The 23,835-nt window shown below is 43.8% G+C and overlaps 1 protein-coding gene across 2 annotated transcripts in view; it reads left to right on the top strand.

Annotated features, from left to right (window-relative positions):
* Nucleotides 1–1,044: 1,044 nt before the first annotated feature.
* The window catches only part of CAPN6 (calpain 6), a 67,564-nt gene continuing 44,773 nt past the window's right edge, over nt 1,045–23,835 (top strand). For both annotated transcript variants that reach the window (XM_049827267.1, XM_049827268.1), the window contains exons 1-3: nt 1,045–1,180; nt 9,202–9,283; nt 10,107–10,281. In XM_049827267.1, the coding sequence (XP_049683224.1) occupies nt 10,117–10,281 (165 nt within the window). In that variant the 5' untranslated portion in view covers nt 1,045–1,180; nt 9,202–9,283; nt 10,107–10,116. The remainder of the gene's footprint in view (nt 1,181–9,201; nt 9,284–10,106; nt 10,282–23,835) is intronic.

Here is a 23,835-nt window from a genome sequence, read left to right on the forward strand (position 1 = left end):
CAAAAATTGAACTACATTTTCTAAAATATAAATAAAAGCCACATAACAGTAAAATAATGATGTTATGATCTTCAAATGAGAAAAATTTCATGTTAAATTAATCCAAATGCTTAGGATTTACGCAAAATGAAATTGGGGCTGAGCAGAGTATGGAGAGAAGTTTGTTTCATCAAAACTGTTTCTTAATGATAATTTATTTTTGTCCTAAGTTTTTATTTTGTCACAGCACAGAGAAATGTATTATTTTCCGAGTTCTAAACCGTGTTGTTACCCCCATGAAATGATATGTCTCCTTTACTAGCACAGGGAGAGGAGCAAGACAGGATGAGTGCTTGCGTGAGGATGAGCAGGTTCGTGGAAGAGCAGAGATCAAGAGAGCTGGTTCGCAGTGGTGCGGAGCCCAGGAGCAGCTCAGCCTCCCTGGGGCTGAGGCTGGGGACCTCTGGAGTCTCTTCTGTGGCTCTCCCAGACATGGCTTCTTCGTCATTCAGGTTGCTTTCCCCTCCACAAGCGAAACGGGAACAGCAAAATTAGGCAGTTCTAGACCGCGAACAGTCAAGCCAGGATCAAGTACCCGGCAGCGCCTGAGAGCCGTCCCTAAGGTGCTGCAGGCTCGCCACGGTGCTCGGAGTCAAGGGCACGAAGCCGCTCGTTGGGTTTTGCTGCGTCTCCTGGTCTCCAGATGTCAGTCCCGCAGAAGCCTCGCATGACTCTTCTCTACGGCCTGGACGGGCCGCTATCGGCGGGGACACACTGAGGCAGAGGCATTGACATCGGCTTTAGGCAAGTGAGGAACAGTGTGCAGCCTAATAAGGAATATAATCTTTTTCATGGTGCATGCTAATCTGCCCTGTTTTCCATACAAAAAAATGCCTGCGACTCATGCCAAACAGCCTTGCCTCATCTCCTTCTTTAAAAGTTCATTCACAGTTACAGCCCCAATCGCAGCTAACAACCCGTGTCCCGGGAATAAACAAGGCTCCGCGTTTTGGGTCAGTGCGGAAGGTCTCCCGGTGTCCCTGTGACTCACCACTGGAAGGGTCATCCTGAAACACACCCCCCTGGTGATGTGATTTTGGTACAGTCCAAAGAGTTTCAGGTTAAGAAGCCGAGGGGATCTTTGTTTGCAGGAGTCATTTTGGAGTTCGATGTGCCCCAGAGCCGGACAGACCTCAGCCAGGTAAGTGCCAGAGGTAGCCTGTAAACTGGTATTTACTTGATTTGCACCTTTATCGCCAGGTTGAAAACTCTCTCTATTACTAGTAGTGAGCACTTCAGCGAGCACAGTGAGAAAATGCTTTTGTCTACTGCAGTAATGTACATTTCTTTCAGAAAGTCACATCTCAACTGTATGCTAACTCTGAGCCAAGCACTCATTGTGATTTATTGCAAAAGCATGGTTGCTCTCATTTCTTCTGGGATAACCAGTCTAATGCTAGAAGCTACAGGCTTCATTAACAGTTATACTGAATAAAGGGGCCAGACTGATAAAGTGTGGTTTGATCTCAGTGCTCATACAGTTCCATTCTCTGTACTGTCTCTGATCTTCCAAAATACTGTCAGTTCTCACTGTGGATTCTTTCATTGTGAAATTCAAGTGGGTATTTTACTCCTTTTTTTTTTTTTTTTTTTTTCTTCTTCTTGTGAAGGAGAGCTTTTTATACTGTGTCTAAAATAATAGATAAGTAGATATATAAAATAATGGAGTGGCCTGATAGGGAATTACCCATTAATTTGCAATCATGGTCTTTTTTTTAAACTAACGTTTATGAAAAGGCATAATAGAGAGATACTGGAATTCTGAAGAAAGTTGTTTCCTGTGGTTTCAGCACAAAAGCTTGGCTGGAACAAATCAACTGACATTGCTGTTAGCATTTTCTTTAGAGCTTGTTATAGATGTCTTGACTTGGATTAATGTTAATTGTAACAATCGGCATCTATCATACTAAATTACCTTTTTTTTAAATTCAAAACTGGAATTATACCTCTCTGTAGTTAGCTGCAAATCTGACTGGTCTTGAGCCACTGAAGGTCAAGTTTTTTGAAGTATGCAGGCACCTGTGCACTTTGGAAAATCCTGGCTGCCTGCGTATCCTTAAAAATGTGTCCCATAGCCACTCTGTGTCTTCACTAAGAAGAGGCACATTATATTAGTTTAGCTAAAGGATCAAGCTGTACTAAGGTTCCATGAAACAGGACTCCTTTCACTGGAGAAACAAAGTGGCAGCATAAAATGAGCAAGTGGCAATTGGTGTCCTGAAACAGAAATGACCACCCTGAGTGGTTGCTTCCGAGTCCTCTTGAAAAGGTAGCGTGTGCTTACAGTGCTAGTGCACAATTGTTTAGAAAATATTTTAATCTTGCATGTCAACTGCAGGCAAACGTTGATCTGTAGTGCTATATTATTCATCCTTGTACTGTCACCCTGGCTGCTCTAGGAGTCAGAGACCCTCGGAGTCCAGACGTGCAGAGAGTTTTGAATTTCTGAATGCTGGCTGAGATCTAGCAAGGGACTTGAGCATCTGCAGTGGGGACAGAGGCAAAATGCTGGGGCCTTAAGGCTAAGATGTAGTCTAAAAATCTTGACTCAAGCTACTGCTTAATGCCGAAACAAACCGTTAAGAGCCGCATAGTCCTATAGCTCATGTACATTGTGTGCCCTTAACTTAGTACATGCTTAGCACAACAGAGCTGCTCTGTGCACTGTGGATTTCTAGTTGTGGCTGCCAAACAAGTTGTGCCTCTGGCTGAGCCCGTCAGGGTCTTGGTGCAAGAGGCCTTCCAGCAATTTGCTTGTTACATGTGGACAGGACCGAGAGCCATGCAAAACACAGTGGCAAAACCCCACGCTTTTCTAGTTCGCTTGAAGGCAGCGGGGAAGCACGTGCTGCTTTTTGACAGCAGTAGCCTCAGCCTGAGAGCACTCACAGAGAAGTAATTCTCCGTTGGGAGTGAGCAGAGGCCGGCTGCTGGGCTCCCCTCCGGGGACCGACCATGGCACCCAGCTGTGGGCCTTCCTGCTGCAGGTGTGTGTGGCAGGGGGAAGGTGAGCCAGCTGAGCTCAGCCCCTGGTGGCCCGGTCCTTACAGCATTCAGTTGAATTGAAGGAAAGGAGCCTTGCGTTTTTTTCTCTGTTCCTGGTGATCTTTAGGCATTTTAGCCATTGAAGGTTTCACCTGGAAACTGATCGGTTGGAGGCAAAAGTCTGCTCTGCTGCCGACACTGTTCCTTTTTAAATCTTTGCCTTTGCCCAAGGGGAGAGAGCAAATGGTTAAAAGCTATTTCACAGGCAACTACACTGGGATAAACTCTCACAGAAAAGGCAAGGAGGGGAGAGAGGGAGTAAAGCCAGAGTTTACCCTCTCTGAGTGTGTTCTGCCAGGACTTTAAGTAGCTTTGACCATGAAATCAGCATTATACTGCTGAGTAATCCCATGCACGCATGCGTGTTGATTTCGCTCAGTTTTCAAGCTGAAAAGATCACGCACAACACCGATCATCAGCCCTACAAATTCTGCTCATGCCAGATGGAGTCCTTCCCCCTTGGGCATAATCACCTGTAAGTGCAGCTTTTCTCAGCTGCTGTTTGCTCCACCTGTCCAGCCCCAGCACGGTCAGTTCATGCCCCTGAATGCTGGAGCAGCTGCTGTGCTTCTTACTGTGGGATGGGGGGGCTGCAGCACGCAGTGAGCCAGCACCTCACACCCCAAAGGGCTGCAGAGCATTTGCAGGGCATGAGCCCGGACTCCAGCACTCCCTTCCCGAAGGATAAGAATGGGCTTGCATTTTATCTCACCAGGAACAGACTAGAAGAGAGTTGGGAGACAGAACAAACTGAAAATCAATGATGGTGTTCCTGGCATAGCTTCTGCTCAGATCCTGGGCTTATGGGAACAGCAGGCTCGGTCCTGAACCAACACCCCCTCTCCTGAGCCGTCTTGCTTGGACACAGGCTCTGCAGTACAAAGTGCGCTCTGGCTCCCAGCTAAAGAGCTATTGAAAGTCTCTCTGCCCCTGTGAGACCTGAAAGAAAAGCCTGGTTAAGCACCATGAGGTTGCAGTACATTTTATGTGATTAATTTTATTGTAGCAAAGCTTTGGTTTGTAGCCAGATGAATCTGCCAGCCCTTGATGCTGTCTGTAAAAGCAAACAGGTTGTGGTGAGTCCTGTTCCTGGTGTCCAGATAGTCTCTCCTGCATTTCTGCTCAGAAGTGACAGGATATGGGCAGGCATTCTCAGACAAAAATATGTGATTTTTCCTCTCTCAATTTTAATGCTAAGTATGGCAAAACTGCACAGCAGAACAATGTTTGCACCTTCCTGTTTCTATGAGAAGACAAATGCTGATGTCTCCTTCCCTTAGCCAATTCTTGAGCTGAACTAGACAGAGAAACCTTTATATGCCTATACAAGTACTGAGTCACAGAGGCCATAAGATAGTCAAATTAACCTTATTTTGTTGAAAAATCCAAATCTGGATGAAAGAAGGGTTAATGCTGTGCAATCATGCTATCCCCAGAGCAGGCAATAAAACTTGATATTTCATCAAAGCAGGGAGAGCATTGCCATCCAAAACAACAGAGAAGCCCTGGGACCACGGTCATTAATACTGGACTGGATGCTATTAAATCATCCCATGCAGCAAATTTGATCCAAATTCAATATGCTTTTACTAATGCAATTGCATATCCACACAATACAGATTTAATGCTGACTTTATACTTTTATATTGGCTTATGCAGAGGGAGAGAGGATACCCAATCCAGCATAAAGACTCCCAGTGCAATTAGTTTGTTGAACTGTTTAATGAATTTGAATGAGTAAATTTCTCCAGTAGCAATGCTGTCTGTGTTATGGGCAGTGATGCTTCTGATGCATCAGCAGCAGTGGAACAGCCAAGATCATGAAACTGCAGCTTATGTGAAGTGGAGGCTTTTCAACTGCTTTAGATTTCCCTGCATTCTTAATACAAATTTGCAAAGTCACTGCTTTGTAAGGACCTGCAATCGTTCTGCACAGGAAGAGAAGGCAGTAACCTTTTCCAGCTGGAGCCCTGGAAGTGCGTTTAGTTAGTTTTACAGAAAACCAGTTCAGAGTAATTTAGAGCTTTTGGCTGCAGGGCTGCTTTTCTGGAAGCACTCACTGATTTGATTGCTCTAAAGCAAGCTATGAGTTTGGAGAAAGAAATGTTTGGGAAAATACTAAACTATGTTTGCAAACAGTTAAATACTTGAGTCCCTGTTTTGCTGTCACAGTCCAAGCAGTGGCTTTGAGGTTTGGTGATAAGTCAGTATTGAAAGAACAGAGTTTAGAGTTGGGAGGTTTTTGCGTGTTTTCAAGACAGGCACACAACTGCAGTTACAAAAGAGAAGCCCAAGAACTGAGTGTTGGTTGTTGTTATTGGTAAGGCTACTGTTTTCATGAAAAAAAAAAGCAAGCTTGCTACCTGCAAATGGATAATAATCTTAAAACTGGGATGCTACCCCCTCAGAGCACGGCATATGCTGCTGTGTGTGTCCATGCTGGCATCTCTCTATGTCTTCGCAGATGGGGGCTCCTGGAAGAGCAGGAATGTGGTCCCCAGGCTGGGGTGTGCCTGAGCTTGAGCAGTTTCATCTCAGGATTCACTTACTGGAAGAAGCAGCTTCGTGTTCAAAGCTGTGTTCAGCTGTGGCCTTAAATACTGGCTAGAAATGCACTTTGCCCTTTTAGTCCTGGTGCTGTGGATGGAAATTCTTTTGAGTTCTGCAATTGAAACAGAAAAGCAGGGTACGTGATAAAACTTACGTGTTACAACATGCCAAGCCTCTTCCTTGAAGAGGAGTTTCATCTCGAACAGAGGGTTCACTTCAGCTGCTTGGCAGTGTTCGCCTTTGGGGCTGAAAGTGCTGGTTTTCGTTAAGGCAAACCCAGCTCTGTGCCGTCCCTGCTCCCCTCCTGCAGGGACGGGAGTGGGAGGGATGCTTTTGCATGCAAGCTAGCTTGCTGCTGAGGGGTGCAGTTGGCTTAACACCTGCAATAATTTCTCTCTGACTTTTTACCCTGTGTGTCGCTTAGTTACACAGAGTAACAAAAATGGGCTAAGACAAGACTTCTGTTAGTTTTTTGTGTGCTTATTGCATGAATTTAATGGTAGCAAGGGTGTAATTTTCCCTCACACGCCTGTCTGGACAGTTAGTCAGTCTTGTTTGTTGTGGATCTTCTACGAAGCAGCTGGGGAAGAGAAAGTTTAAGACAGGAAAATGTGAGTGTAAAGCAATACTATTGGGTGGTGGAAATAATACTTGAAGCTCATCTTAATGCTCTTGTGAAGAACTGGATTTCAAGTGAATGTCCCTTTAATTTAATGCTGCTAAAAATGCCAGGAGCTGGTATTTGCCACTGTGTTGAATGTGATTTAGCCATATTCTTGCTGGCTCCGACAGGGGGAAGCATCTCTGAGTGTTAACTGTAAGTAAAAATGAAATGCTTCTGTTGCCAGGCTGAGGAGGGGACTCTGCGATTAGAGCCTGATTGAAAAGGGGACCTGCACTGGCTTGTCTTCACTGTTCTGCTGAAATCCTTTTTCCAATCAAAATAAGAATCTCACTTGAAAAAGGGAGGGTCAGAGAAAAACTTTAAAGCTCAGTGGTTGAAAGCCAAGAGATGTGGGACCTCCTGTACTCCTGCTGATACCTAGGGGGATTGCCATTGTGCTGTAGAAACCTTGGGGTCTGCTGTGGAGCTGTTGTGCTGCCCAGAGAGGTGAAGTGCTGGGGAGCTCAGCTCAGAGGCTGGAAAAGATAAAAAGCAAACCTGTGATTGTATATGGTCAGGGAAATAAACCAGAAGTGTAAGGACTGACCTGTAGAGCTGTTTGGGGGTTTTTCCCGGCTTCCTCTCTCTTCTGTCCCTCCCCTGGAGTGGTGCCTTTCTTTCTGCAGAGCAGCAGAGGGTCTCCGAACTGTAGTACAGTATTTTTAGGACTGTGCGTGTTAGCCTTCGTTATGCTGTGCACAGCTTGCTCTGTATGACATGACAGCGTAGGGAGCCCTGGAAGGAGCGGCTGCCAGCCGTGCTTGGTGTTTCCTCAGCGCAGCTGTACGTTACGAGTGTCAGCCAAACCAGAGGTAAATTTGCTGGGTGCAGAGCAGGGGAAGCTGTGCTACTGTGTACTGTGAACTCCAGAAAGGAGGAGGGAGTGTGGTTCTTGGTTTGGGAGCTTCGACATTCAACTGAGGGTCAAAAACTGGGAGCTGCTTCGGAAATAAACCTTGGAGTGGGAGCCAGGTGCCTGCTGTCCACCTCAGCCAGGTTAGGCCATGTCCTGGTAGGTGAACACCCCAGGAGAGGAGGGGCTCAGCTGCCGTCCTCTGTCCTCAGTGCTCAAACCGCTAGGCTGTTGTATAGAAACTGCATTTACATTCTTTACCGTGGACTTCCCAACAAGAAAAAGAGACTTCTGTTGTGTTTCAAAAGGGTGGGGTTGGGTTCCCATGAAAGTGGGTTCTTCCTAGTTCACCAGATGGTGATGGGACTTCAGTTCAGCTGCAGAGCTCAGTGGGTGGATGGAAAGCAGCTAGCAGCCAGGCTGAGCAGTCCTGGGAGCCCAAGTCCCTTTCTAAGCCACGGACTCAGTCTTTTGCTCGGGATGGCACATGGAGCCTGGAGAGGGGCAGGTTAACAGCCTGGCAGGAGAAGCCTCCTCCTTGTTAGCATCTCCCTGGTGAGCACTGCCCTGTGGAGCCCAGGGTGGGGTAGGTAGCAGCTGGATTTCATGTGCTGTGCTTTATGACCGCATTCTGTGCATTGCTACAAGACTGGCTGTTGTGTAATGTGGTGTTAATCCTGGAAGGACTCCCATTCCAGTCCGGCAGATAGAAGGGGAGAAAGGGTGGGGGAATGAGATCATTAAAGACCTATCTCTATGAATTAGGTGGCGACAGCTGGAAACCTTATCACCCAGGGGCTATTTTAAAAACAAGCCTATCTTGCAAATAGGCTTGGTTTAGAATGTTAGTTAGCTCGTGGGGAATTTTTAATAAGCAAGAATGCCAGTTATCATGAAATAATCTATATCCCACCCAAATTAGCCAAACTATTTAATTTTTTTTTTTGTCCCTGAGCTATCTTTGTATAATTGACAAGTTGTTCTGCACTTGAATTTGAAGAACTGATTTGTGGGGGGAAGCAAGCCTATTTGCCTTGTCTTGGGAAGCCAGCTGCCAAGTGACATACCTTGTGACTTTTTTTTTGAGGGAGATAATTAACAAGAAAATAGCCCTTAAGAAAAAGGAAATTGCTAAAAATGGCATAGCATCAGTGAGCCATTTTGGTTTTGAACAGTTCATTTAAGTATGTTTTTGTTTTGTTGAAGCTGGATAACACAGTCACTAACGAGCTCCATGGCCCAGTTCTGGAAGGGGGTACCTTGGCCTGGCTGGAGGCATAAGAATATTTCCATCAATTCCAGCAGCATCAGGATTTGACTCAAAGTCATTACAGTCCTGACGTATGAAAAATTTGTTGCTGGATTTTTGCCCTGAGAAAGGATGGAGAATGAGCTGGCATTTGAAGATTTGGCTGGTTGAAATATCAAGAATAAACTGGTTCTTTGACCTATCACTTTGCCATGTAAGATTCTGCTGGCAGAAATCAGGTGGTACTTACACTTATGGGTAGGTTACTGAGTGTGGTTAGGAGGCTTTGGAATGGTTGCAAAAATGACAACCAAGTAGAAGAGCACTCCTGAATACTCTCCTCATACTGATAAGTAAGTGAAGGCATTAGAGCAGCATTTCTCATCTTTGAAGGACCGTTTAATTTATTTTGGGGCAGGGAGGAGATGAGTGAGGCGGGGGGAGAGAAAGAGAGGGAGGTGTTAAAACCATACCTAGACTATTTTGGCTACAGTAGCTTTTACTTACATGAACAAAGACCATGACGAATTTGACATTTCCAAGTGTTCCTCATTACTCTCATGTATTTTTCCCATTGTGCTCACTTGCACTAAACCTAGCTTGGTTTAGTTTTCTGCAAATTTGTGGAATCTCATGCAATTCATGCTGCAAGTGTCTCAAGGAGCATGAGCTGAGATCACTGCAACAGGACACAGCAAGCAGGCTACTAGGACAATGTGATGCCATGCTCCATTGCATGCATGTTGTTTAATCCTTATGATCTGAAATCAGGACAATCTGCATTTGTCTTTATTTCTGTAGATAACTCAAGGAAGGGGAGATACATCTCTAACACGTGGCGGAAAGGAAGAGGAGAGGAATTGACACACAGGAGCATTCCGGAGTAAGTTCAAGTACTCTCTCCGCTCCCTCTCTTGAAATAGAGGCAGCATCCCTCACGTCCCCCAGACTTCAGACTGTCCTGAATTGTTGTTGACTTCTGATTTATAGAATGTTTTTAAGCAATTTGTTTGAGCTCTGTGGCTGTGACCGTAAACTTGCCAGGTTAGATGGTTGAGATTCCGGGAACTAAGGCCTGAGAGCAAGTTGTTTAGGGGTTTTGTTGCTGTTGTGAGTTTGTTTTTCTTTTAAATTCACACCAATTGTTTGTAAATATTTGCTGCTTCTGGGAATTCAGTTCCCTGAAATATAACATAAAGTTCAAAGACAATAATACTAGCCAAAGTATTGTCACTTAAATTAAGATTGAGAACTCTGGAAATCTGGTTTTGGTTTTCTTTAGGCTTAAGAGTTGCAGTGGATAATTAAAGCTTTAGTGAACAAGAAGAATGTAGGACAGAAAGATGGTCCAGCCCTTCACACATGGTACAGACTGAGAGCCAAGCCCCACTCTGTTACCTTTCCAATCAATTAGACAAAGTTAAATGCTGGTTTTGTGCCTGGTCTGGACTCTCTAATGTCTTCCTTGGTAAGAGTTCTGTTCAGCCAAAAATACCATCCTAATATATAAGATTTTCTTGGGCTTTATGGCTCTCTACTCTACTACTTAACATAATCTAATCATCTGGGTTTTTTTTAACAGAAATCAGTAATTAATCTTGTTAGAACAAGTTACATGGTCTGTTGTTAAAGACCAATGAGTGGTATCATCTGTGGAATTTAAAGAGCCTTCATAATTTGCATAAGCCAATATTTATCTTATCTAGACAGAAAGATATGTCTTCATCAGTGCAACTCTTCAGAGATCAGAAGTACCACGAGCTGAAAGGGCAATGCATCCAGCAGAGACGGCTCTTCGAAGATCCTGAGTTTCCAGCCTCAGATGAGTCCCTTTTCTATCAATCAGCACCACCAAGGAAAGTTGAATGGAAGCGCCCAAAGGTAATTGTGCTGTCCTTCTGAGGAGGTGCTGTTTGCATTGTTCCACTCCTACTGTCTTCTCTGTGCTAAAACACAGTTACATGAGTATATTCTCCCTCCCTTTTTCCATTCATTTTCTGTCACTGTGTGATTCAGACAGTAGTCCCTCTGCGTCACACTGCTGTCTGAAATGAACATCATGCCTTACTGTAAAAAGACAAAATCTGAAGTGTTCTGTGCAGCATAATCATGCTTTTTACTGTTGATGGGTGTCTAATAAGAAGCAGCAGTATGAGGTGACTCCAGCCATAGTGATGTTTAAACCAGCCCTCTATTTAGTTAAGAATACCACTAATTAATTCAGAGTACTAGTAATAGATCAGTCAATAGAGGAGTATGTTCTACAAATAAATTCTTCATTTCCTAGGTCAATCTGTGGATATGTTCCTGTCTAGGTTTCTGTGTTGACAGAAGCATTTCAGCAAGGTGTTGAGATTCTTAATTGAAGTTTCTCTTCAATACCTGTCGCTTCTGAGGGCCTGGTGTGTATGCACAGTAAGTGCAATATAAAATCTGAGAAAAACTATAGAAAATTAGATTTTGTTAACTGAATAGGTAGCATCTTCCTGCCCGGAATACTGGAAACAACTCGAATAATAATGTAGGATTATTTTTCACTATTATAGCTCTCTGCATGTTTTTCAGAGTAACTCGTGCCTTATTAAAATGTATGAGGAAGGGAAATCTCACAGTAGCAAGGGGAAGTTTCTCCAATCTCAGACAGCTGGCTAGTTCATTTATATGTATAAACAAATGATTTGTAATTTTCCCTGGAGAAGAGAGTAGGAAAGAGAAGAACCACAGTCTGCTCAGCAAGGGGTCTATCTGAGGCAGCAAACAGCAAGGCACCATTGGTGGAGTTGTCTTGTTACACTACAAAAATACTTGGGTATTTCTGACTGCCACCAACGGAATGAATTGAGAGCCCTCATTATCAGCACATACCCACTTTCTGGTCAAAGCAAATGTATTTATTTCAGTTCCACGGGGAACTCACTTGTGCTTCCAGAATCAGTTGGTTTGCTCTCTACATAGTGCCAAAAATAAGAGGAAACCATGTGTGTATAGTTGGCTGCCAGGTTACCTTTTATATTAACTATACTGGAACCACAAACCCAGCTACATATGGGTCTTAAGAGCTTTGAATGACTTCTACAGGATGCTCGCAAGCTACTCCCAGGGAATACTCAACTACACAGATGTATAGCTGATGTGGAGGAGAGAAGGTGAGTTCCCAAGAGGTGCCTAAGCAAACCTTTGTTCTGTAGTGAACTTGATACCCTCTTCCTCGGCTGTGTTTCAGAGAGGTTAGATGAAATCTTAGCAGCAAGTTTTACCCAGAGGGAATGGAGAGTTTTCCTTTATTGATTGATATCATCTCTGGTCTCTGCATGGATATGCTGAAGGTACTGTGGATTTTGCCTTTGACTTCTATAAAACCTCAGTTACACACCAGTGATTTCATATTCAAAATGAACAGCTATTGTATGTACACAACCAATAATGCTTATGTCTATTTGCCACTTTTACTAGCATCTTAACAGGAGAACAAACGTCATTTGCTTCTAATTGTGACTAATGTACAAGACATTTCAAATTGTTAATATTACTTATATTTGGGGTGTGTTAATTGGTTTGTTCTGAGGTTTTATGCTTCACATAGCTTGTATTTATAAAGTAGTTCACAGCCATAAGCTGTGAAGAACACAAAATCATTCCCAACTTTGACAATGTGGCTTTCCATCAGAGTGTAATCTGTTCTCATACTCTGACAAGTGTAATGAAGAGCACAGTGAAAGCCTCTAGCCAGATGCATGCAGTGTTTTTACCCTTAAGCGTGATGAATTTGTCCTTTACTTCACCCATGTCCACTTTTGGGATTAGGGTTAATTTTCTGGAAGCACAAACTTATGTGTCTTTTCTTAGAAAATATGATGCCAATGACAATGTAATATACTCCATATGCAGCTGGTACTGTTACCTGTCCTCTGTGACAGGGGATAACAGATGAGGCTGACCAAGGCTGTGCTGTATTTGCCAGGATGGCATTGGACTGTTTGGGTTTTTCTTTTTTTTCCTGGTGGTGTTCATTTCTTACAGCAGCTTCAATACTGAAATTTCAGTGAGCAGAACAAGGGTTGCTTTCCTGCTTCTCATTTTAGTTTTCCAAGTAAGACATGAGACTGAAGAACGGGGAGAATGAATTTGGAAAAAAAAGTAGGCATTCCAAAGTCTTTGGGTTTATTTTTATTTCTGTAGTGCTTTCCTGTTTATTGGAGTCTTTCATCCCCTCCTAGAAGGGGAAATACCATGCAACCAGTCACAGAGAGGTCAGGGAAGGCCTTTGTTCATCCTAAGAGATGTGAAGCAAGAGCTAGACCATAGACAAGGATGCCATTTTAGGCCATTCTTTTGTGTGTGTGTTCATTCAAGGTGGTGATCAGTGGTATGAAGTCTTGTTGAAGGCCAGTAACTAGCATTGTACCCCAGGGGTCAATACAGAGTCCAATCCTGTTCAACATTTTCATTGATGATCTGGATGCTGATGTAGGGGCATTGGACTAGATGACCTCTAAAGGTCCCTTTCAACCTTTTCTGTGAGTCTCTGTGCTATTCTGAAGCTGTGCCTTTCTTGCTCTCCTTCCTTGGTCCATGATAGAGCTGCTCTCGGGCCACATGTGGGGCTACTCCTGCAGATTTGTGGAGAATAGCTAGAGTATCCCAGTCTTGCCCTTCTTGGGTGGGAGAGGGAGTTGATGCCTAGGAGGTGGTGGAAGCTTTTTTTTGCTCTCATGGTGAGCCTGCTAGAACACTTGAGGGAGAGGGGCTTGTCTCTGTGCAGCAGAGCAGAAGTGAGGATCTACTTCCCAATGTTTGTTCATGGGTTATCTCGTCTCTGTTATATGGAACTATGTTGTACTCTAAGCTAACTGGCTGAATGCTTAATTGCCCTTTTGGAGTGATGGGCTTTCCAGAGTGTTTCTTTTTTTGGAGAGGGAAATGGCCTTGATATGAGCATAAGGCAAAGGCCAGAACAGTCATCTACTGAGAGATTCTGAGCAGGCCACTTAGTCGTCTTGCCTCACCAACTCAGCCAGAAACTACAGCTGTGTCTCCCCCAGCCACCTCCAGATGTTTGTACACTGTCTTGAATGTGAAGGAACTAAATGGTGATATCCTGTTTCCTGTCCTCCTGCCATCTGCGTAGGCAGTGGATAGCCTGTCCAGATGCTGGTACTTGTATACTAGGACGAGCAAGCAGCTTTTTGCTTTAGAAAGCCTGTGTAGCTGTCTGAGCAGCTGGGGGGTGCTGCCCAGCACACACAGAGCTGGGGGATGCCACTGTAGTTGCTGTTGCTGATGCTGGTGTCCAAACAAGTACATTTGGAATCTGTGAATCTACAGCTTTTCTGAGGAGAGGTGAAAGTCGGTATTTTAGTTTTAGCTCACAAACATGCTCATGCTTTGTTCAGTTGCCCTAAATGGTTGGTGGTGGCCAGACAGAGCAAATGCTTAGGAAGACTATCTGTATAGTCAAAAGGGGTTTATTCTGCTCTAATGGAAAAAAGAGTATAGGCAAGAGAGAGAAAAGAGGAGGCAGGGTAGGGGGGTTCTTCCACTTTGTTTTTGTCCTTGGATCTGCACCTGCAATGTTAAATATGTTCTGTTTGCTCATTCCAGTCAGACTTACAGCGATAGGTCATTAACAGTCTGACATTAATTACTTGTTTTGTACTTTTAAAGTCTTTTTGGGAAAGAGAACAAAGACAGGGTAGTGTTACTTCTGTGGCACCCCAGAATTAAGAAACTGGCAAACATAAAAGGCACTGTGTAATTACCATGCAGTCTCCCTAGGATGGCATGACTTTCCAAGGAGAAATGTTGTTACGGAAAGATCATCCAACAAATAAGAACCCTGTGGACTGCTTATGTGCAATACTGGGTCTTGGTTTCTTTGGGTGCAGTGTGGCATGGTATGCAGTTGGTACGCCAGGCTAGTGGGTTCTGACTACACAGGAACTTAGGTGCGTGTTTGCCGATAATGCTGTATTTCAGTGCTGGGTAGTAAATGAACTCAAAAGGTCTGACCTTACCTGGGATATCTGATATTGCTGGCTGAAACATGGAATTGCCAAGCTGTAGCACTCTGAAATTCTGTATTTTATTCTAAGTAGGAAAAAGAAAAGTCTGAATGTGCCAGGTTTGCCTTAAAATGAGCTTGGACCTTATTTTACTTTGTTTCTATAGCACCTTCCTTTGTGACACTCTCCACACCAGTGATGGGGTTATGAAAAGTAAAAATAGTATAAAAACGCCAAATTGTTTTTCACTTCCATGGAAAAAATCTGGAAATGCTGAACTGGATTTCATAGAAAAAATTGTCTTTGTCAGAGTGACATTTTCTGGCACAGTTGTTGACAGATGACACTGGTGTCAGACTGCTGGCTGTGATTTCCCTGGCAGCCAGTGTCTCACCCCCTGCTCTTCCCTGTAGCCCCAGGGGAGGGGAGGGCAAGTCCCTGCCAGTCCTTTGGTTGCTCAGCCCGAGGCAGTTTAGGGGCACTTGGGGCAGGACTCGCCTTGCCCAAAGGTTAGATGCTCATATTGGATGTCTGATGCGGGGCAGTCACCACCAGCTCCAATTACAGGCAGTGGAGAGGAATTGATGTATTTAGGGTGCGATTCAACTGATATACCTGAGATGTTGGCTTCAGGCTGAGATGAGTCATAGCCCACAAGCGCCTGGTCTCTGCCGACCAGAAGTTCAGAGGGTGAATTCACGTGTTGTTGCCAACAACATGAATCCTTTGCTGGCATTTCAGAACGTTGGGCTCTGCTACTATCTCAGTTCCTCTGTCCACCTGTAAAATAACAACTGAGCTGCGAATGACCATTTCAAAGGTGCAGCACCTTCCAGAGCCCTTCAGTGTGCAGGAAGACTCCTTGCTGTATTGTGTCTTTATGAAGTACAGCTTATTCCCTCCTTTGCCTGTGACACCACACAGGGAGGTGCTCCCACTGCTTCTGTCCTGCTCCAGGCTGCCACTGAGGGACAGTGGGCTCAGCATGTCCCCCACCTTTCTATTGCAGCACCTGCCCTTGAACCCCTTGCATCTCATGAGAATCGAGGTATGTTCTTCCCTCTTCTGTTTGCTCCACACCATTGCAGAGGGACAGTGTCTCTGCCTGTTGTGGGAGAAGTCGTGCAGGGGCTGATCAGAGCTGTCGTCAGACAGAAGGGCTCAGTCTGTGAGCAAGGATTTATAAACGGCTGATTTTGCACTGCCATTTTCAAGAAGCCCTTTTAGAACCTAAAGCAGAGCTGAGGGATTCTCCTTTTTCGAACTAGCCCCCCACCATTTAGATCAAAAGCAGTAATGTAAGACAGAAAACACCTGAAATTTTATGTGGAGAAGACCTGCTGGTTTGCTAGAAAAAGAGGAAGGAAACTCCCCCCCCCCATGGGTGGACAGTTTTTCTGCCCATTGATATTAGCATCAAAGCCCATCCTGCTTTTTTGCTGTGATTTCCCTCGAGTTTCCATCCCCTCTGCCAGGCTGAAGTGGGGTTGGGGGCAGCTGTGTCCTGCCAAGAGGTAGGAGAAGCCTCTTGCCCCCCTGCTATCTCTGCTGGCCCTGGGATGTCCTCAGCCACCTGTCCTGGTTAACCCCTTACTGAATGCAAACACTGCCTCTGTGTGGTGCTCCTGGTCAGCATCAGCTTTTAGCAGCAAGCAGCTCTAGTGAAAATACCTGTGAACGACAGTCGCTCTGCTGAAAGGATATTTTGTCTGTTATTTTTAACTAAACCTCAGCTTTGTCTCAATTTTTTTCACTGAGCACTGACCTTGCAGAAAGTATGAGATCCCAAGGACATCTTTGTCAGTGTTAAACAAATAGCAGTGATCCCCCAGCCAGGGCAGACATCCATGTGGGGAAAGAGGAGATAAGCTTGCTTCAGAGACAAGCAATGTTCTTTAGTTATTCATAAAGGAAAATAATAGTCTGATCCTACAGAATGAGAGTCTTATGTGCTTTTCTGGTTTCCCTGCTTGACCCTCTGTTTTATAAGCTCTGTTTTTGCTTCCGTCTGCATCGTCTCTTTATGAAAGCAGTATGATTGTACCCTTATGTTCCAGAAAGACAGAGCCGGTTCTTTTTAAGTAAGACAGCGTAGAAAGACACTGTGCGACAGGGTACTGCTGAACTGCTTCCCAAGAAACCCCTCTTGTGTCCCAGGTCACAGGAGGGACTGCTGCTGTGTTTGATTAAATCCCCATTAACTCACTGGTGCCAAAGATCAGATATCTGACTGAAAAGTGGAGAATTGCATACTCATGGCCCACTGTTTTCCCTGTGTTCCTAGGAACACTGCATGCCATGGGCCTGACTCTCTACTCCTCTCACCAATTTTCCAATGCTTTCAGGGGTGGTTATCACCATGCAAGTGAAAAGGATCAGGAAATAAGGTGCTGTGTTCTGGAATCATACAGTGATGGGAATAGACAGAACAAGTGTCTCCCCAGTTCCCAAATTGGGGACTGTGCGATGAGCAGGTTGGTGACTTATCCAGGGCACCCCAGAGGTGCCAGAGAACTCAAGAGCTCTGACTTCTGCGTCTGCACGTATTTCTTGAAGGTGGCACCATCTTTTGTTTGCTTCTAACTGGTGGAAAATGATCAGTTGTCTCAGGAGCTAAAATATCTTCATATTTGCAAGTGCTGACTGACCTCCCCGCCTCTATACCTGTCTTAGAAGATTTTGCCCTTCTTTGGAAGGCAGGCGAGGCTTGGGGCATGCCTGCCTAGGCACTTAGTCTGGGTTAGCTTTAGATATTTTGCATTAATATTCTTTATTCCACTATGTTCTCAGTGGCAGGACTTGTGGTCACAGTAAGCAGTCCTCCAAAATGTTTAACAGTATCTCAGTCCCCATAGATTTGGTGGAATGAGTGTCATGAAAGACTTGGCTGTCAGGTGTAAGCATGCCTGGGTTAAAAGCCCCTCAGAGGTAACGCATGGCTTCATCATTTGATTTCTCTCTCTCTTCAGTAACTCCATTGCTGCAGTCTAACTCTACTTTCCAGTTTGACTGCGAACAAGACCCGAGACATCTGCTTATGTTCAGAGTCCAGTAATGCGTGCAGAAGAGGCACTGGAGAGGGAGGTATCCTGGTACTGTGTCTGGAGCAGTTGCCTGACAGTGCACTGCAGGAACAATTTTGGGGCATGGAGCAGAGTGACAGCCCATTATACCCTGGGATATCTGCCAGGATGGGTCCTGGGGATAATCCAGAGCTGGAGGAGAGTGGAGATTAAAGGGGAATACCATTAACTGGCATGACAAAGTGATGTGAACTCTTAGCAGTACGGTATAGTTATATTGCTGCCTTCTGTGTGACAAACTGATTTGACTGTAACAGCCCCTGTGAATAGTGGCACTTCTCTGGTTTGCTAGATTCCCTCCCCACATCCCCAGCTCCCTTTTGGAGTATAGCTCTTGATTTAATGATCACTTTTTGAGATCTGAACATGGTTTTTTCTCCCTTCAGCCTCTTCTTTCCAGTTAAAAATATGGGGCAATGCCAGTGCTCTTAATCAGAATAGAGGTCCCTCCCCACCCCCACTCCTCACCCCTCAAGCTTTACAGAATCTGATTATTGTTCTTCTGTGACGATATGATTTATTCTGCAAAGGTTGCTGACAGGTCCTGAAACAGCTGAAGTTTTGGGGTTTGTTTCCCTGTCTATGCCCAGAATTGTCCATGTTTCTCTGTTGTTGGTGGTTATTGACTCTTGTTGAAGTGCAGATGAACACAAAGCCCTGTGTGCTGTGACATTTGTGTTTGTACTTGAAATACTGGCACATGTGGGATGTGCCTGAATCTGAGAGGTGAGGAAATGTGTTTCAAAGTGTGGTGATGAGCCTTTGCTGAGTTTTGAGGGAGCTCGTGAATCCTTTTATGTGCCTCAAACATATGGAGGCACTGATGGGAATACAAAGGTGGTTTCAGGTTGCAGTTTGTGCGAGCCACGCACCAGTGTCTTGCAGCTTGCTCATTTGTTGTGCTTCTCTGGAATGTGTTTGTAGGAGGAAAGGATTGTGAAAAACTCGGCCTTGCACTAACATGAAATAAATCTTAACTGGCTGCTTTTTCCTTTTGTGTCTGTCATCCTAGATCATAACATCGTGGATATTGTCCTCCACAGACAGACCAAGTGAGTCTGAAGTACCAGCTGTAACCTTCAGTGGGTGACTTTGAGACATTGCATTCCATTACTGGTGCTCTATGGGGCTCCTAGAGGATTATAGGACTTCCTAGATTACACTATTTATCATTTTAACAGACACTTTTGTATGCAGTCATTAGCTGTGATTACACATGAGATCAGTAACAGGGAGGCTATTTGCCATTATTCTGAATAGTTTTACTTGCAATCAAAAGCAGATTTAGCTTTTGATTTTGAGCTCCAGCTTGTTCTAAGCTATGGAAAAGATTAAGTCAGATGTTTCTTTGCTAAACATGCATGCGTGCATATATAAAGGGAAGGGTTGGAGGGCACCTTGATTTTTACAGAAGAGCATAAGCCCTGCAGACTCAGAAGAGGTATAAAAGGTCATACGCAAAATAGGCTCTGACCTAAGTTTAAGCCCTTCACCTTAAAGAAATAGGAAAGAAATTAAGAGCTAAACTCTGGGAAGCACTCTGCCCTGGAAGATAATTGGAGAGGTTGATGGGAAGGTTTCTGTATACATTAATCATGTTTTCTAGGTTAAAATTGTGGAGGCGGAGAGGAGACCGTGTAGTCCTCTAGATATGATGCAACCTTCTGTTAGTATGGAGGGGGTGGGTGAGGGGAAAACAACAGGTAGATGGAAAACCACCAGAAGAAAACTATTTTTAAATGATGGTAAATGATCTTTTCTTTCTTCATTAGCTATGTACATAATGAACTGTGTACCCCATAACCTCCTGCAAATGAAGTCTAGCACTGCTGAATGTTTGATTTGATAAAGTGTTACAGCATCCTCAGTGCTCGATTATACTGAGCTTGGCCGCAGCCATCTGTCATTCTCATGCAGGTGTAGATTTGCAGAGAAGTAGCTGCTTGCCAAAGGCTGGCTGCTGTAGCCCCTGCATTGGAAGTAAGAACAAGCTGCTCCTGGGGAGGAAGGCGTTAAATCCATCCCAGCTGTGGGAGCTCAGATGTTGGCACAGCTCCCAAAGATGCATGTGGCAACACAAAAGCATGCTCTTCACACCCGTTGCCCTAGCAACTGCACATTCAAATGGTGGGGATTGGCAGTCGGATCCGCAGAAGATGATGCAGTTGCAATTAAGTCGAATTGTCTTCAGGTTGTTAGATTTAATTTTGAGCTAGGGGCGAAGGGGTGAAGGTGAACATTAGTGATATTAACAATGAACTGCCACCCATTTGAGATCCTGGTGTAGGCAGGACTCCATCATACAGTGTGTTTCTTTAAGGGTAGAATCAGTGCTGGCACTTGGCTTCAGAACCTTGCTTTTTTATTGGAGAGACTAAAAAATCTCCCTCAGAGCTTTATTTGTTTAGTGAGGGTAGATTTAGTGGAGTTGGCAATCTCCGTATATCTTGGCTATCGCTGTTCTTGCATCTTGGTGATCCGCAGACTGGAACAGTAGGGTTTACAAAGGCCCCCATGGAACTGGGCTACTGAAAGGAGGCCTCCAAAAGTGGAGGGCAAGGTCTTTCAAATCCAAGTCTTATCCTTAACTGTATGGCTGTAATTCTGGATCAGCTGCAGTCAGAATCTGCTTTCTTGCTGTCTTATTTGGTGAAATCAGTTGATTTGGATCGTTTTCACCAGCAGTGGGGAATGTAATGTTCAAATGGGGTGGTTGCCACATGGTTTTGCCCTGGAGTGCTGAGACAGAGATGGCCAGCTATGATTTGGTGCATGAGAGGTACATGTGAATCCCCTGAAATTCAAAATATTATAAAGCACTTAGCAGTACCCTGGCATGCCTTCAGTATATTGAGACTAATGTTTCCCACGCTTTTAAAGCCCAGCAACACTTAATCAAAGGCAAGAACACTTAACCAACCAATCATTGCTTAAAATGGCTTATGCAACTGGTTTTATTCACTATCAGTTACAAGGTCCTGATCTTGTCTCTAATTACACTTCAGAAAAAGCTTTCAAGCCAACTGAATGTTCATGACAAGTCTAGGCAGTAAAGCCTCTCTTTTTGGGACCTAAGTGATGCGAATGACTGGGTGAATGTGTGGTGCTAAAAATGTAAGAGAAATAGCATCAGGAAGTACTGTCTTGGATATTTTTTCTGCTCCAGGAAAAAAGCATAAATACTAAACCATCTGTCTGTATTTTGAAGGGGATATTGAAATCTAAATGTTACAGAAATATTAAGGATGGGGGTAGATCAAGCTTTTAGCATTTGGTTTAGATATTAGTCATTTCATCTACTGATTTGTACCTGAAAAGAATTTCAGTTTATGGATATGAGAAGAATATTTGTGTGCTAAAGTACAGGTACTTTGTGCACACAAGATTCAGTGAAATGCTGTGAAGGTTATGTTGATATGCTTCTGTGTATGCGCTTTTCCGTATGTGAGCAGATCACATTTAGGTTGGTTGGCTTGGAGACTGAATACATGCAGTTGTAATGGTGGTTTCTGTTCTGATATGGAATGAAAAAGGACCTGTTGAAATTTTTCAAGGAAGAAAAAATGTGAGCACAAGCAGACAAGCAACTCTCTGCATTTCACCATAGCCCAGTGCTTTAAAATGTTGCAATGAGATCTTATGGACCAGATCTTCCTTTTGTTGCTTCTCATGCTTTTCACCAGCAAATTAAGCATTCACAGGAATTGCCTTGATGCCTAGAATATTGGTTATTATAGGGTGGGAATATCTGGAATTTATGGCCATGAATAATGTGGATGACAGAAACTTCACTGCTGGAAATAATAGAAAAATAATAAACCAACCCCCCTGCTCTGAATTGGGTACCTCTCTTTTTCCCACCACAAGAAATTTTTATCAAATTATGTTAACTAGCTCTAACTTTAAAGATGAGGTATTGGTGTGAGTTGACAACTTTGAAAAATAGGCTCTCTAAGTGATCGGACATTGGCAGCTTCAAATTTAACTGTTCTTGATATAATTTTATTTTCATATTTAGTGTATTTTTAAAGAAGCTATTTAAATAAAATACCTCAAGGCTCGTATAATTATGTTGTAGAATAATATAGACTGTTTCTTGTATGAATGAAGAAAAAAGTGAGTTATTACTTTATAATTCACTTTCCTGTCCTCATATATTGTCAATGATAACAGTGATAAACCTAAATACCAGTGCTAATAACTTAAATATGTGGATTATGTGCTGATCTACAGAGATCAAAAAGGTAACTGGAATCCATTGGAACTGGACTGCTTGTTCTAGCAACCAGGAACATAAGTTCTCAGATAGAGGATCATAATAGAAGAATATTGTCATTATTACTGCTACCCTAATATGATTCTGTAATCATTTTAATATTAATAATAGTCCTGGCTGTTCCAAGTAATTTGACTTTTTGAGGAGCAAAGGCTTCTTGAAAAAAAGGAGAGGGAGATGGGGGAGGGGAAGGGGGGCGGGATATTCAGTTGAAGCAATTTTTTTTTCTTTTTTTTTTTTTAATGTTGCAACTTTCTCCCAAATACACTAATAAAAATGAAATGTTTCTTGAAGTTTTTTCTTGGAGGCAAGGAAACATTTTTCCATAAAGGGACTTCCCTTGCTGATCTTCTAAGGTACTTGGAACAGCATGTTCTGATGGTGTCCAGCCAAGTAATTCCCTGAAAACATTGTGGCTTTGTTTTGTTTCTTTCTTTCTCCCATTATTATTTTCTCCTACAGTTTTGAGGTGTGTTTTTTTGTTTTTGTTTTTTCACTAACATGTTCTGAAATGAAAATGACTTCTCCCTTTACAAGGGAACACACTTTCATGTGTTCCTCCCTGCCCTGTCTGCTCTCTATCACTGATCCTCTGTCTTCCTCCTCGTATGACATTTCTTTGCTTATATTATTTGCACAAAGGAAGCAAACTGTCCAGGCAAATCATCCAAACTGCTGTTGTTTGTGCTGTTGTGGCTGATGATCTAGACATTCTGAGAAGAGTCATGCTGGGCTTTTCCAGCCCCTTCTAGTCTCTGTGCTTCAGGACCTATTTTTAGGACTTGATCAGCATAATTGCCTTGCACAATAAATAGGTCTGATGTGGTGAGGGTACTGGAGCATGCATATGTGTGTGTGTGTTTCTAGCTCTTATGGTGATTTGCTTTAAGTTTGAGGGAAATGGGTGCTTCCCTGAGGAGGAAGGACGTAGCAGACCAAATGAGTGTCATCCTTTTCAGGCAGAAGCGTGCTCAGACTGGGTGTTCATGACTTGCATCAAGATGCAGTTACTTCTGTATGTGGGATGTACTGTGTCCTGCTGCCTCGGAAATTGGGCAGATGGAGCTGGTAGCCAAAGTGAGTTAAGAGCAGAATGAAAGACCAGAACCAGTGTGAGACCCTTTAGCAGCACCGTGGCAGATGAAGGTAGTGAGCTGCATGCAGTTGTTTCATACCATCCATTGCCCTTACTTGGCCGAGAAATGGCAAAGGTGGGGTTTTTTGGGAGACTGTGCTTGTGTGTTTCACAACTGGGAGGAGGTTTTTATTGCAGCTGGCTAGATAAGAAAGAAACAAACAGGAGCATTTTTGTTACATTGGCCATGTAGAACATGGTTGACAGCTCACGGCATCTGAAAGCAGCCTGGGGAAACAGGGAGACTCCAAAGGAGGAACCAACGAGCGTACAATTTGGTCTCCTGTGTTTAAGATTATTATTCATCTGTTCTTGTTAGCTAATCTCTTAAGGAGTCAACTCCTGTAGAGCAAAGGGAAGGGCCTTTATTGCCAGAATAGAAGAGACAGCTTTCACAAGATATCCCTCCTCAAGCACTTGAGGGCACATTATGTTGATCACAGTAAAAGGGGAGTAGCCTGGATGGGAGACCATCCTGGGTTGAAGTGCCCAGGCCGTGGCCACTGTGTCATGTTCAACATGACACTGATTCTTTCACAGTGGCTGTGACATGCTCTGCTGCAAGTCCTGCCTCATCTTCCAAGAGATGCTCTAGTTGGAGATTATTGTCAGAGGTTTGGGTTGAAAAATGTGTGTTGACTTTGTCTGCAGATTTGGTCTGTTATTATTCTAAAGTAACCTCTGTCACCAAAACATCAAAGTAATAATTAACAGGCTTGTCTCTGGAAGTTTGCGGTGCATTGGACCCTGCAAGAATTCTGTTAACAGCAAATATTTTGTATTTGATTGCATTTTGCTCGAGAGAGAATTTTAAAGGTGAAGCAATATAAACTTCATATACAACTATAAATTTCACCAATATAAACCCCCAGCAACCTGAAGTCTTGGCTCACTTGCAATAGCATTTCCACATGTGACAACACCAACCCAGTTTCTAAT

The sequence above is a fragment of the Accipiter gentilis genome, chromosome 24, assembly GCF_929443795.1.
Source record: "Accipiter gentilis chromosome 24, bAccGen1.1, whole genome shotgun sequence".
Lineage (NCBI taxonomy): Eukaryota > Metazoa > Chordata > Aves > Accipitriformes > Accipitridae > Astur > Astur gentilis.